The 13,462-nt window shown below is 41.9% G+C and overlaps 1 protein-coding gene across 5 annotated transcripts in view; it reads left to right on the plus strand.

Annotated features, from left to right (window-relative positions):
* Window positions 1-1,980: 1,980 nt before the first annotated feature.
* LOC307242427 (mitogen-activated protein kinase kinase kinase kinase 3-like) overlaps window positions 1,981-13,462 on the plus strand; it is a gene marked incomplete at both ends in the record, with an annotated part of 40,520 nt that continues 29,038 nt past the window's right edge. For all 5 annotated transcript variants that reach the window (XM_080016911.1, XM_080016908.1, XM_080016909.1 and 2 more), the window contains 7 exons: window positions 1,981-2,076; window positions 10,416-10,473; window positions 11,061-11,151; window positions 11,370-11,434; window positions 11,737-11,792; window positions 11,952-11,999; window positions 12,934-12,976. In XM_080016911.1, coding sequence (XP_079873037.1) covers window positions 1,981-2,076; window positions 10,416-10,473; window positions 11,061-11,151; window positions 11,370-11,434; window positions 11,737-11,792; window positions 11,952-11,999; window positions 12,934-12,976 — 457 coding nt within the window. The remainder of the gene's footprint in view (window positions 2,077-10,415; window positions 10,474-11,060; window positions 11,152-11,369; window positions 11,435-11,736; window positions 11,793-11,951; window positions 12,000-12,933; window positions 12,977-13,462) is intronic.

The raw sequence follows: 13,462 nt of genomic DNA on the forward strand, positions 1-13,462 counted from the left end.
TGTTTTGAAAATTAAGTTCTTATTTTGGAAAATTTTATGGCAAAATACATTTTTACCATTAAATTCTATGTGCTGTTTGCTCTCTATTTTGACCATGAATTCTAAACAATATAAGATAAGATATGGTGTGTTATTGATCCTTTTGGGGGACATTTGGTAGTTTCAACAACTTAGAGATACAATAGAAATGAATGCCAGAATCGTAAAATGTCTTCCGAAGTGACATCAGAGCCTGCAGTTGTATCTCCTGCTCCGCTGGTGGGACTGTGGGTCGGCGCTGTTTTCACAGCGAGGCCAGGCGGGGCAGGCCGGGGCTGAAGTGTTACAAACGACTCTCAGATTCCCCCCAAACAACATTGCCATTGTTCAGTGATTTGGAAGCTGAGCGGAGACTTCCACGCTGCTCTGGACCGCTGCAGATTTGATCAACAGCGCTTTCTATCTCGTTATGAATATTTGAAGATGGTGCCTGGTTCGGCCCTGACATGGAAAAGCGGGTTTAGTGTGTGTGCATGTGATGGATTTACCCCGATCAGCCACAACATTAAAACCCCCTCTAATAACCTAAACACTGTAAAACTCCCTCTTGTGACGCCAAAATAGCTGTGAGGTGGAGGCATGGACTCCACCAGACTCTGAAGGTGTCCTGTGGTATCTGGCACCAAGACGTTGCATCAGATCCTTTAAGTCCTGCAAGTTGGAGGTGGGGCCCCCATGGATCAGGCTTGTTGTTCCAGCACATCCCACAGATGCTCCATCAGATCAAACCCTGACCCCGCCCAGCCACATGATGTCGAAGAAAAGGTGATTCATCAGACCTCCACCTTCTTCCATGGTCCATGGTCCAGTTGTGACGTTCACGTGTCCATTGTAGGTGCTTTCAGGGGTGGACAGGGGTCAGCATGGAAGCTCTGAGCGCTCCGATGCCCTGTGTGTTCTACACCTTTCTATCACAGCAACATTCACTGTTTCAACACTTTGTGGTGCAGTAGTTCTTCTGTGGGATCCAACCAGACGGACTAGACTTCACTCCCCACGTGCATCAATGAGCCTTGGGCCCCATGACCCTGTCGCCGGTTCACTGGTCGTCCTTCCTTGGACACTTTTGGTAGTAACCACTGCACAGTGGGAACAGCCCACAAGACCTGTGCTTGTGGAGATGCTCTGACCCAGTCGTCCAGCATCACAATGTGCTCCTTGTCAAAGTGGCTCAAATCCTTACGCTGCTTCAACACATCAACTTCAACAACTGACTGTTCCCCTGCTGCAGTATATAATAGTAATATATTACAGTTTATATATCATAATAACATATAACAGTGTGTATATATATATATATATATATATATATATATATATCCCACCCCTTGACAGGTGCCATTGGAACCAGATGATGTTATTCACTTCACCTGTCACTGGTTTAATGTTGTGGATGATCAGTGTCGACTGGTAATGTTTCATGTAGATTCACCTGCTCTTCTTACTCTGGCCTCCACTGTATTTTATTCAAGATTCTTCGTTTGTCATATACCCGTCATACATACAGTACAGTCAGCAAAATTCAAAGACTGCAAAACAAAATCGTAATTATAATAAAAATACACTGTGTGTGTGTGTGTGTGTGTGTGTATGTCCCATGAAAATATATACTCAGACAACAAGGCCAAATTAAAAGGGAATATATATTTAGCTTATATTATATATATAATAATAATATAAAATTATAATATATAATATCTAATCTAATATATAAATATAATATATAAAATGTCGTTTTTATATTGTTTCTATTTGTTGTTATTTCTCTTGCGCCAGCGAGCATTCGTGCGCACGCGCAGTGGGCAGCCGCCGCCGCCATGTTGGATGTGTAGAGGCTTGGGGCTGCGGGCTCTGACGCCGTATGTTTGCAAACGGCCCTTTTCACGCACTTTCGTCCGTTTGTCGTGCGCGACCGGGAGCCCGATCGGCGCCGTCCACACGATGAACTCCAGCGTCGACCTGTCCCGGCGGAACCCGCAGGAGGACTTCGAGTTAATCCAGAGAATAGGAAGCGGGACGTACGGAGATGTGTACAAGGTAAAGTGCACCGCGGCCAGCCGCTTAGCATGTAGCATGTAGCATGTAGCGTGTAGCACAGAGGCTAGCGAGCTGCCAACTTAGCTGCTTCATGACAACATTCTGCAGGGGAGCAGCGACACAAACTGAAGCAGTTAAAACAACAACAACACATTTAGTTCCATCTCAACTCGAGATATTTATGATACTGTAAATGTATTATATCGGCATAACCATCTTATATCCACCCTGGTGTGTCGGATTGTATTTGGTGTATACAGTATATGAATGCACAGTTAACAGTGTGAATTCATGATACAGAGGTTTGTTGTATATTGCAAATTTCTATTCTATTAGCATTCCTGTTGCAATGTCATTAATCATTATTGCCAATTAGTTATACTCTGTGCTGTTGTTACACCGCAATCCCCTTCCGGGGATTAATAAATATCTATTTTATCTGTCTATCTGTCAATCTGTCTATCTATCTGTCTTTCTATCTGTCTATCTATCTATATATTATCAATCTATTATATATCTGTCTATATCTTTCTGTCTATGTATCTGTCTATGTATCTATCTATCTATCTATATCTATCTGTCTGTCTGTCAGTCTATCCATCTGTCCATCTATCTATTATCTATCTATCTATCTGTCTATTATCTATCTGTCTGGCTGTCTGTCTGTCTTTCTTGTCTATCTGTCTGTCTGTCTTTTCTAATTAATCTCACTCAACCCCCGGAAGGCTGCATGGAATAATGACAGCTCGGTTCTGTTGGTATTATACTTTTAAATACTTATTTAAATATATCTTATCGTGTGTGCAGAAGGTTTCTCCCCAGTAAGAGTCCTTTATGTGAGGTAAGATCAGGCCAACACAGTGGAATCTGAGGCCCTGCACTGCTGGAAACATCCTCTGTTAACCTGAAAATAACTAGTTAAACTGTCATTAGTCATTAGTTAAACTGTCATTAGTTAAACTGTCATTAGTCATTTGGTTTAACTACCATCTCGGTCTAATCCTCTGTCAGTGGGTTTCCTTTAATGTGTTGAATGTGTTTATAATGCCAGATCTTCTAATTAGGTGTGTGTGTGTGTGTGTGTGTGTGTGTGTGTGTGTGTGTGTGTGTGTGTGTGTGTGTGTGTGTGTGTTTTGCAGAGAGCAGAGTGTGTTTGTGTCCAGAAATTTAATTTCTCAGCTATGTGCGGGGATAGAGAGCTTTGCCACACTGGGGATTCATTAAATGATGCCAGAGGGTGTGATGGCGTTTGTGTAACCCCTGGCCCCATTCCTGTCCTCAGATCAGGGGACACCCATCATGGGATGTGATGTTCAGTGTCGTCTTGATGGACAGTAGTTCCAGAGAGTTCTTTCAGATTGCCACGTCCCTGCCTTCCCAGGCCTCTCGTATTGATTGCTGAATACCTGCTGCAGTTCTGTATGTTACACTGATGTTGTCTTCACCTTGTTTATTCTCACTGCTGGGGAGTTGCCATGACAACTGATTTTCAAACACAGTGTAGCCAATCGAAAGTATTTTCAGATTATATGTAGCATGCCATCTTCTTTTGAGGAATCCCCAAATCTCTCCTGGAGTTAATGTCGGTCCATCTGAATGACGGACTGTCAGTTGGTTCAAATCAAAGTAAAGATGAAACCAGTTGAAGGGATTCTTCCCTGTTATTTTAGCTGCTACAAGGCTTCAAGTGAACACGTTCAACCAAACAAGGCATCTGTGAGTGACAGCTCATCGCTAAGTTCAAAACCTAAAACCTAAACCTAGCTCACCTAGTCGTATGTTGACGTGGATCGATCAATGGATGCATTGATTCAAAAAGCATCAATATGAATGAATCAATGCAGTGTTCAACTCACAATCCAAATTGTTAACTGCTAATAAACTTTAATCTCCTTCATAAGAAATAAAAACATTCCCAAGCTTCAACATTTTCAAGCGTTTAAATCCGTACTAGAACATGACCAGCCGTGCTCTTCCCAGAGAAGTACTAAAGAGCCTTTTGACGAATAACAAATGTACCTGTTTCATCTTATACATGAGAGGCTCAAGGAAACTTTGGCAGGTCGTGTTGTCTGTTGTGGGTTTTCCACAACCACATACTCTTCTGTGTGTGTGCATTTATGCAAGTGTGTATGTCGACCTAAAAGTCTGATAAATGCATTGGTTTTAACGATTTCCTCCTGCTAGGCCTCATTTGTGTGTGGCGGGGGGGGCACAGCTGGCCATGCAGTGGTCCTCACTTCCTGTGTGTGTCTGTGTGTGTGTGTGTGTGTGTGTGTGTGTGTGTCCTATTGTTTCAGACTGCAACAGAGGAAAAGGTTGAGCACAAGGCCTGAGGACACACACACACACACACACACACACACACACAGTAGAATAGCTACACACACAGAACGCAGATGGATAAACCCTGAAGACAACATAGACCCTCGGAACACACACACACTGTTGCGTTCTAGCGGTTGGACCATCCTGTTTTCGTCATTCCTCCGTTAGTTGTTTGGAAGTACAGACCTCTGCCTGCGTCCACCTCTCCATTCATCCTTCTTTCACGTTCAGCACAGCGCCACCAACCTACAGCAGCTCATCTCTGAGAGCAGTGAAAGGTGGTATTACAACACAGGGTTAGGCTTCAGGAAGGAGAGTTTTGCGCTTATATCATGTTTTACATCAGTGGTTCTCAACATGGGGTCCGGGGACTCTCGGGCATCCAGAGAATGTCCAATAATGACTGTTTTGATCCGATTTTCACTGTTATCGCCCTTACTACAGATTTAGCGACACTAAATCGGATCTAACGATAAAAACCTGCCGTGGACTGACAAGGATCAAACTGAGGTTCCTTGATGTGGAAAATGTGAGAGTCACTGCTCTGCATTACCACGATGAACCTCAGCTACATTCCTTAACACTAGTTTTAGAATTTATAAGCAGGTTTTGTGTTGTTTATCCAGTGTTTTCCGGTGTCTCACGGTCCTTAGTAATGTTTCCGCTTATAACACTGACTACAACATCCCCGGGCGGCATCAAAGTGAGGGCTGCCCACTGCTCCTGCTGCCCCCTGGAGGAGGGACTGTGTGTGTGTGTGTGTGTGTGTGTGTGTGTGTGTGTGTGTGTGTGTGTGTGTGTGTGTGTGTGTGTGTGTGTGTGTGTGTGTGTGTGTGTGTGTGTGTGTGTGTGTGTGTGTGTTTGTTTAGTGCATTCGCACCTGTGAGACAAATTAAACGATTCTTCTTCCCAACATGTCGTGTTTCTAATTCAGTATTCGTTTTACTTTCCACACAGTTTAAAAAGTTCCACAACCACACTACTGGTATTTACATCAGTGGAATACCTCTCTCTTTTACAGAGCGTAATTGTCACAGTGAACCTGATGACTTGCCTGCTGTGGAAAATGTCATGGCAATTGTTTCTTAATTTCATTGAAGATGACTAGAACATTTCCTGGGGAACCAAGTTGTTTACGTATCATAACATTTCCGATGATTCTCGTGAATCTTCTTTAATATCCAGCATAGGTTTAAATACTCAGTTGGGTGTGTGTGTTTGTGTAAAGGCCTCTTCGCCCAGCTTTGACTTGGTGTGTGTGTGTGTGTGTGCACCCGTTTTCATTCCGACAAATTACTAACCAGGTGAATTCGATTAGTTAATGATTAGCACACACCGTCAACCTGCTCTGCTGTGTTTGTTTCCCAGCAGTGAATGTGTGAATCTGAAACTGGTGAAAAACAGGCAGTTGATCAGAAGATCACTGGTTGACTGTTAAATGTAAATAAGAATATTTATAAAAAAAAAAAAAAGTTATAGACCCGTCCAACAGGCTATAGACCGGTCCAGCCAGTTATAGACCCGTCTACCCGATTACGGACCGGTCTAACTTTAGGTGCTAGGACAGTTGCGTCCGGCAGCTCATTCAGGACAGTATTCCTGGACAGTAAACTAAGGGGGGCAACCAAATATTTACCAAATATCGCTCAATAACAGAATAGTATACTGCTGCATTGATTTTTGTGTTTGTTGACCAGCGTGCAGTGTTTGGAAATATTGTCTACATCACACTCAAAAGACACAAAAGAGCCATGTTATTGCTTGTATACCAACTGTGAATGTTATACAGTGGACACGGAACTTTGTATTCTGTTAATGGAAAAGTCAGGGAGTTTCGCTGCGGGTTCAGAGTGGGAACTGTATCTTTCCCTCCATGCTAGTTCTTTGTTTTCATGTTTTAGGATGTTCTCCTGCCATTTCAGAAAAATAAAAATGAGTCACCGATCACCTACAGCCGCAGCTGATAAAGTACACAGTGATGGTTTTAAGGTTCATAGTTACAGTATAATGTGGTGACACCTCCAGCCCCGAACACTGAGACAAGGAAAAACTCCAAAATATGTCAACATTGAGTTTTGTGAACCTGGACAGGAGAGGTCATTCTGAGCTTTCGGCAGGGAACCTTGGAGCCAAAGTGTCCAAGCGGATTTGGAGATTTAATGTGTTCATGTGACGTGATTATTGGTGTGAATCAGACTTGTGCAAATGAAAGCTGTAATTCGTTTGGAGTAGACCTAAAGAAAGCGAACACGGGTTGTTTCATATGAATTATGTTTCTCAGATTGAGGTTTCCGTTTCCAGCTGGTGAATGAGACTTTTGTTCTGCTCAAAAAGTTCTGACTTGGTGTTTGAGGAATTGTTCATTAGGAATTTGATCCCAGTGACGAAACAGTCAATCAGCCCCGTTTCTGAAGAGATTTCAATTGTGTTTCTGCATATTAAGTGAAGTTATTTAGTGGAAACCGCTCCGAGCTGTGGTCAATGTGCATCGTAACTCTGCTTTTCTGCTGTCCGTAGTGAAGAATTTATGGCAGAATAAAAACATTCCTGTCTCATCGCACCGACCGTATTCGCTCCATGTGACTTTAATTGTGTTTCTAAAAGTCAAAATGAAGCTGTGAAGTTTCAACCTTCTGTGATAACTGGAAGGCAGAAGGGAGACACATCACAGTAATAGACTTCCAGCACGACACATGGAGATGACTGAGATAATAACAATGTATTAATGTATAAAATAATGATGAAATTATAGACTATAATGATGTATGTATTTATATCAAAATGTAATTTGTTTACCAAGTGCATTTGCACGTACAAGGAATGAGCCTCTTTCAGTGCATAGTTTAACATAACAATACACACGACCAGAGTCTGCACAGGCATCTGTCATTCCAATAAAGTGAACATACACTAAAGTAGAGATACAGGAATATGCAGGATTTATGAAAATATTTCTCATCACATCATATTGTTTTATTTTTGAGTGGACTGAATAACTAGCTGAAGGGTTTCAATATGTAATACATTGTTATGTCTAAAACTATAACATGTATTATCGATCAATCTGTCCATTAGTTAATTAACCTATCCAATTAATTTTAATCATACGTCTACAGCCAAAGTCAAAATGAAATTTAAATTCTCATTGTTCTGGGTGTGCTAGTATACTGGGTTTTCCATACCATTTGCACATACTTCTCCATCAAATTTGTAAGCCTTATGAAATAAGAATAGTAGTCAACTTAACTAAAATATCACTTTGATTAATATTTACATTGAAAGTGACGATTACCTTCAGTTGTCCTTTATATAACATAATAAAGGACAAAATGATAGAACAAAGACAGATGTATGCATTTTGGTGAAATTGTAAAAGGCATATATTAAATATTTTTCATCCCTAACACCACTAATTCTATTGTTTAAGCACTAAGATTTTATTTGACTAATTTGTAGAGGCCAATGAATCAGAATTTCCTAAACTGCAAAGCAACAAACAATATGATATTTGGAACAATCTGGCCGTTGAGGTGAGCAGTTTGTTCCGGGGTTTGCATGCACCGCTGCATAACAACAACTAAAAACACTTTTTATTTGTTTTCTTCTTGTTCCCACCTGATCTTTTTGCTTGAACGGTTCTGTTTTTGTTTCCTGGTGAAATTGACAGCTTTAGTTCCATGACCTGCTTGTTCTGTGTTGATGGACCAACTCTCCCCTATCAACTCGCCCATATTTGGGACAAAACAGAGCACTTGGGTCGATTTGGTGTTGACACTCTTCCAGCTGAAATTGAAACCAAAGCACGTTTGACCGGCCCTGCACCTTGATGAAACATGCAAGGTGACACTGAACTGTTTTTTTCTGGATAGAAGAGGACTTGGGTAAGAAAGACAAGAACAGTGAAGCAGCAAAAACAGTCCCTTAGCTCTACAGCAGAGGGATTATTTCTTTGACATTAAAATGTGTATTCCTTATGTCAGAATGGTTGGTTGAAAGAAGGTTCTTACTGAGCACAGACTGGTAAAACCTTTCCACTGGTTCCATTGTGGGACTGTGGTTGTACTGCCAAGCCGTCACCCATGGAACAGGCCTCCAGGCTGAGTATCGTACCGTGGTGTTGCTAATGCTCCAGTGCACATGCTGGCTGCTCCACGTTCTGGAAAAGAGGAAAATGTGGCTGCGGTGTCTATTAGTTTAAGACCAAACGTCGCTAAATGACCAGAACCAACCGAGCAAAGCGATCAAATCACTTGGATAAATTAGCAGAAAGGAAAACGAGAGGGTTGTCATCATGCTACTACCAGTCATTAGTCCTACAACACTAAGCAGCTCTTCAGGGGCGGCAGAGGGTCAAGTGCCTTGCTCAGTGGGCTGACTTATCGGCTCATCTGTTGAGGCCAGGTGAAGGGGAAGTCTTGTTTACTGGCCAATTCAATTAGATTGTCTGTTGCATGTTTTCCGCACGACCGAATGTTCTTATCACTCTGTCAAAATTCCACATCTGTAAAACAATTTGGAAAAAAAAGTTTTATTTTTTTAATCACATTCACCCTCCTAAATCGGAGTCAATCGCAAACTGTTAAACATCTGCTTGGAAGAACCAGTCAGAGCTGGAAGCTGCTGCCCGGTCAATCAATAAATGGTTGCTTCCGGTCCGGTGAGCATCCTGGGAACCAGTCAGCCAGAGGAGTGTAAACTTTAGGGATTTGGCCTGATGCATGAATTCATAAGGAAACAAAATCAATCAATCATCACAGGGATCAAATCTAACCATCCTCAGATCTCTCATCCCTCACTCTTGCCTTGTGAAGGGAATCTTTAATTCATGTTCCTTTCATGTATTATTTCTCTGCAGTGGCAGCAGCTTTGGTACTGCTGCCACCTCCACTGCACGCTGCAGCTCTCCAGGGAAACAGGAAGTAGAATTATTACTTTCTGTTGCGATACACTGATCACTGCCATACGTCCTCATTACAACATAATTCACATATAATTAATCATTTTATCACAGAATTGATGTCATTTATAGAACATAAATGATTTATAAGTGATTATGTTGTAATGATAATTGTGTTAATGTTTATCGGTTATTCTCTAACTGCTATGGACACTCTGGAAAGTTAATCTTTCATTCACCCACTCACACACAGTCCGCTGTATAAAGCCATTAGCTCATAAGGAGTATAGTGAGTTGCTCAGGGGCACCCTGGCACATTTTGCCAGCAGGAGTTGAGTTATCCAGTCAACTTCCAGATTCCAAACAAGCTGCTGCAAAGTGTGAAAACAGCAGAAAGTCAAGTTGCTCTTCTTTCATATTGCCCTGTTTTATTATATTTCAGTGTAAGATATTCTCTGATATTTCATCCTGGTTTCAGGCTGATGTCTTTTACTGTTATTGGTGACTTCTTATTCCATTTTACATTTGTTTTGTGGCTGTTTTTCTCATTTATTTAAAGTTCTCTTCTGTTCCAGTGCCAGTCCCTCGTGGTTCTTTGAAGTGTTTTGTGAACACGGCCTGAAATTGTGTTTACTGCCAAGACAGAGTACATAAAATACACCTGGAGAGGTTCTTCATTGATTACACCAACTTCACCTTCTAAGTTAAATAAAGTGACAGACCGAAAACTAGTAATACATGTTTTTTCTTAAAAGGCAGTTTCTGGGAGTTCTGTGCTATTACCGTTGAGTAATTGTGTGTAGTAGCTGCATCATTTAGAAGATGCCTCCAAACGGAAGCATTTCAGGTGGTATGCGTTCGTGGAAATGTTATGAAGCCGCTTGTCTTTCACAGCTCATGGAGGGGATGAGAAGTTACCAAAATGACCGTGAAACATATTTGGATAAAGCTGAAGGTGGGATGAGGAACTGTCGTAGAGCAACCTGATCGGTCATTTAAATCTGATGAGAGCTAATCTGAATCTGAGAAGGAACAGTAAATGAGAAGATGAAATTGGTCATTTAATAACTCTCTCTCTCTCTCTCTCTCTCTCTCTCCCCCCCCCCCCCTCCAGGCTCGTAATGTCACCACAGGAGAACTGGCTGCTATCAAAGTCATCAAACTGGAACCCGGTCAGAATCTGTTCTTCTTTCTTGCTTTTCATCCATTCCTCTTTCATTCTGTCTGTGCAGTCTTGTCTCTCATCTCTAGCACCCCCCCCCGCATCCCTTCTCTTCCCTCCATTTCTTGTGTTTGTTCTTTCCATCCAACTGTTCCCTGCAGCGGGTGCACAGACACACTCTGTCTTCCATATAATCTGCATCCCCTGCTTGAGGGACACACCCACACACAAGGCGTCACAATCATTACCTAATTGTCTGGTCGCATTTATTTGAGCAGATCATTTTGTTAAATCGTGAGGTTAGATCACCCACATTTTGCAAGAATATTTAATGTATCCCCAAATGTTTACGTTCCAATATTCATGCGTCTTTTTGTGTTTTTCCCTAAAATGAACATTGATAAAAATGTAATTGTTAACTACAGTTATTTTAACTCACAACAGAACACAAGTTAATGTGTGTGTGTGTGTGTGTGTGTGTGTGTGTGTGTGTGTGTGTGTGTGTGTGTGTGTGTGTGTGTGTGTGTGTGTGTGTGTGTGTGTGTGTGTGTGTGTGTGTGTGTGTGTGTGTGTGTGTGTGTGTGTGCGCGCGTGCAGGTGAGGACTTTGCCGTGGTCCAGCAGGAGATCATCATGATGAAAGACTGTAAACACTCCAACATCGTAGCGTACTTCGGCAGCTATCTGAGGTTCGGTTCTACAACTTTTTTACATCTCTACCGCCTGAGCCTCATCAGATGGAGTGTGGTGGATCAACTCTAGTTTTTTTAATTATTATGTGATATTTCAGATATAATAATGACTGGACTGAATACCATGAAATCATCTGAATTTCATGGTTATACAGCATGATATTAGATTATCTATCAGCTCTAACAAAGAGGTTTGTGTGTGTGTGCGTGTGCAGGAGAGATAAGCTGTGGATCAGTATGGAGTACTGTGGAGGAGGATCTCTGCAGGACATTTATCACAGTAAGTCTCTCTCTCACTGTTGAAAATTCCTGTCTCACATTCCAGTCCTCTCCTTCTGCTCCTCTTTTCTTTTTGTCTTCCTCTCATTCTGTATTGATTTTTCGTTTCAGTCTGATGGACACAGTGGAACATGTCCGATTATTTGACGTCATTCTCTCCGTCTCTCATTTTTCACTTACAGTTTCTAAATCCATTATTGACAAATTAAATATTTGTATTTAACATTGTATTGTGTGTAAGTAATCTCTCTCTCTCTCTCTCTCTCCCTCTCCCTCTCCCTCTCCCTCCCTCCCTCCCTCCAGTAACTGGTCCTCTCTCAGAATCCCAGATCGCCTACATGTCACGGGAGACGCTTCAGGTAATTAACCACATGCGTTAACGTGCAAACTTTAACATTCATTATATAAATATTTCACAAGCTCTTGCTCTTTGAATTGTTGTTCATTCATGTAGACGCTGTGTGTGACGTTCTCACTTTACTGTTTATTCATCTCTCTCTCGGTGCTTCTCATGACAGGGTCTCTACTATCTGCACAACAAGGGAAAGATGCACAGAGACATCAAGGTAAGTGGACTGCTCCGCCCTCCGCCCACACACCCTCAGGGAGGGAGACGGAGACTTCCTGGCAGTGAGGTGCCGACACGGCCGAGTTTTTATTAGAAACGAAAGAACAAAAAGGCTCGCTGGCCAAACGTGAACATAAATTACAATTCGCAGTGTCCGTTCTGCGACCCGGTCGGCAGGCTCTGGGATCCTGCACCACTCCCCCCCTCACTGTAAGACAAACAACACATGAGAAACATCTCCCGGTGACTCAGGCCGATGGGTCGAGTCGGGGGGCCATATATATATATATATATATATATATACATATATATATACATATATATACATACATATATATATACATATATATATATATATATATATATATATACATACATATATATACATACATATATATACATATATATATATATATATATATATATATATATATATATGTATATGTATATATATATATATATATATATATATATATATATATATATATATATATATATATGTATATATATATGTATATATATGCAGGTAGAGGGGTGAAAATTAAATTAAATGTCAACCCGGGTGTCATGTTTCCATCACAGCCCATTTGAGCCAATAAATACCTTTACAAATACCTACTGCAGAGTCAGTCCCGGGTATGAAACCCGGGTGTTACCTTTCCCACGAATGACAAATGCCAGATGTTTGTGGGTGTTACCAGATTTTTGGTGCTGTGGGAAAAGGGTATCATTGGATGGAAATGTAATGTATGTCAGACTTTTTATGAAACTCTAGTATTTCAACCTCACTTTGAGACATTTTACACCAAATCTGCTGATGATGATTAATCTAAAAAAACAAAGTTGTTCATTTTTGAGTCTTCAGGTCACGGGGATAAAATATCTGAACCCTAATTAATACTAATAATGATTTTTATGAAATTGCTCAACAGGGAGCAAACATTCTGCTGACAGACAACGGCTACGTGAAACTAGGTGAGTCTGTCTGTCTGTCTGTCTGTCTGTCTGTCTGTCTGTCTGTCTGTCTGTCTGTCTGTCTGTCTGTCTGTCTGTCTGTCTGTCTGTCTGTCTGTCTGTCTGTCGCTCTGTCTGTCTCTATCCTGCTCTCTCTTTCTCTCTCACCGTGCGTGGCACGGTGGCGCAGTGCATTGCACTGCTGCCCCACAGCAAGAAGGTCCTGGGTTCGATTCCCACCTGGGGCGCTGTTGGCACCGTGCTCCGGTGGGTTATCTCCCAAATAGGAGCCTTTCTGTGTGGTTTGCATGTTCTCCCCGTGCTCACATGGGGTTTCCTCCACCTCACATCAGTAAGGACCCCCCTCAAAAACATGCACCCATCATTGTCTGACCAGGGATGCACCAGGGACACTTATCACCTGGTCCCCGGGCGCGTCTACGTACGCTGCCCACTGCTCCTGGCTGTGCCCCCGGAGGCCAGGATGGGTCAAAAGCAGAGAATCCA

This window comes from Zeus faber, assembly GCF_960531495.2.
Source record: "Zeus faber genome assembly, chromosome: 16".
Lineage (NCBI taxonomy): Eukaryota > Metazoa > Chordata > Actinopteri > Zeiformes > Zeidae > Zeus > Zeus faber.